This window comes from Haliotis cracherodii, unplaced genomic scaffold (genome assembly GCF_022045235.1).
Source record: "Haliotis cracherodii isolate W230 unplaced genomic scaffold, xgHalCrac1.p SCAF_21, whole genome shotgun sequence".
In the NCBI taxonomy this organism is placed as follows: Eukaryota; Metazoa; Mollusca; class Gastropoda; order Lepetellida; family Haliotidae; genus Haliotis; species Haliotis cracherodii.
Window position 1 is genome coordinate 5013826 of NW_027266277.1, and position 2166 is coordinate 5015991.

The 2166-nt window shown below is 47.2% G+C and overlaps 1 protein-coding gene across 1 annotated transcript; it reads right to left on the reverse strand.

The window, feature by feature from the left end:
• Window positions 1-706: 706 nt before the first annotated feature.
• On the reverse strand, window positions 707-1930 carry LOC139471043 (cytadherence high molecular weight protein 1-like). Its single transcript, XM_071253345.1, has one exon. It carries the CDS (start codon window positions 1928-1930, stop codon window positions 707-709), a length of 1224 nt encoding a protein of 407 aa, XP_071109446.1.
• Between the last annotated feature and the right edge of the window lie 236 nt (window positions 1931-2166).

The window sequence follows — 2166 nt, forward strand, 5'->3', positions numbered from 1 at the left end:
ACATATGAATTTTATTCCTGGCTGTTCTTTTTTAATGTCAAACAGGATAATTGAGTAAGGATTTACAAGGAACTCCACTGTACACCAGACATCCTGTTAAGCTGCAGACAACGTGAGTTTGATTTTACGCCACTTTTAGCAATATTCCAGCAATATCACGGCGGGGGACACCAGAAATGGGCTTCACACATTGTACCCATGTCGGGATTCGAACCCGGGTCTTCGGCGTGACGAGCGAACGCTTTAACCACTAGGCTACCCGACCGCCCCCTGCCGACAACGAATACAATCAACGATATTTCATATGCAACATACGACGATTGTGTGTGGATAACCACTTAGAATATACTGACGTGTGTATGATAGGAAATAGCAAGACTGGAATTCAAGGAAGGTGACCTGCAATACGTCTGAAATGCAGATGCAGCAAGTGTCTGTCTGAGATAAGTAACTAACGCACCCGTCCTTAAACGCTATGTCTGGTGATAACTAATCAATTTAAGTGTCGTAGAGAGTTGAATGTGTGATCCTGGGTGTTGCCAACACTATCGACCACTGGTGAAGACTCTATCACGCCATCGACCACTGGTGAAGGCTCTATCAAGCTATCGACCATTGGTGTAGGCTCTATCAAGCTATCGACCACTGGTGCAGGCTCTATCACGCTATTGACCACTGGTGAAGGCTCTATCAAACTGTCGAGCATTTAGGAAGGCTCTATCACACTGTCGACCATTGGAAAAGCCTCTATCACACCATTGACCACTGGTGAAGTCTCTATCACCCTGTCGACCACTGATGAAAGCTCTATCACACTGTCGACCATTGGTGAAGTCTCTTTCACACTGTCGACCACTGGTGATGGCTCTATCACACTGTCGACCACTGGAGAAGTATCTATCACACCATCAACCACTGGTGAAGGCTCTATCACACTATCGAGCATTGGGGAAGGCTCTATCACACTGTCGACCATTGGAAAAGCCTCTATCACACCATTGACCACTGGTGAAGACTCTATCACACTGTCGACCACTGGTGAAGTCTCTATCACACTGTCGACCATTGGAAAAGCCTCTATCACACCATTGACCACTGGTGAAGACTCTATCACACTGTCGACCACTGGTGAAGGCTCTATCACATTGTCGACCACTGATGAAGGCTCTTTCACACTGTCGACCACTGGTGAAGGCTCTATCACATTATCGACCACTGGTGAAGGCTCTATCACACCATTGACCACTGGTGACGGCTCTATCACACTATAGAGCACTGGAGAAGGCTCTATCACACTGTCGACCATTGGAGAAGTCTCTATCACACCATCGACCACTGGTGAAGGCTCTATCACACTATCGAGCACTGGGGAAGGCTCTACCACACGGTCGACCATTGGAAAAGCCTCTATCACACCATTGACCACTGGTGAAGACTCTATCACACTGTCGACCACTGGTGAAGTCTCTATCACCCTGTCGACCACTGGTGAAGGCTCTATCACATTGTCGACCACTGGTGAAGGCTCTTTCACATTATCGACCACTGGTGAAGGCTCTATCACACCATTGACCACTGGTGAAGACTCTATCACACTATCGACCATTGATGAAGGCTCTATCACACTATCGAGCACTGGAGAAGGCTCTATCACACTGTCGACCACTGGTGAAGTCTCTTTCATACCATCGACCACTGGTGAAGGCTCTATCACACTGTCGACCACTGGTGAAGGCTCTATCACACTGTCGACCACTGATGAAGGCTCTATCACACTGTCGACCAGTGGTGTAGTCTCTATCACACTATCGACCACTGGCGAAGGCTCTATCACGCTACCGATCACTGGCGAAGGCTCTATCACGCTACCGATCACGGGTAAAGACTCGGTGACACTATCATGTGCAGGTCGACGGGCCCTAGCTGTCATATTGCTCATCACTGAGCTCATATATTCTCTAAAATAACTTCCCTAATCTTCCAGTATGTGCACAGAAGATTGCACAGCGTAGTTACCTCTCTTTACTTATACTTCATGTGATGCATTGTTGATTTACAGCCTTATCAAGAAAACATGATAACCGTCCCTATATATATGCCTGTCCGCGTGTTATTGTTGTGTAGATACGAAAATACAACTGCATGTTTACGTGTTGGCGCTGTGTT

Bases quoted from the DNA above. Each gene is read 5' to 3' on its own strand.
- LOC139471043 (XM_071253345.1), bottom strand. From the start codon at position 1,930: ATGACAGCTAGGGCCCGTCGACCTGCACATGATAGTGTCACCGAGTCT.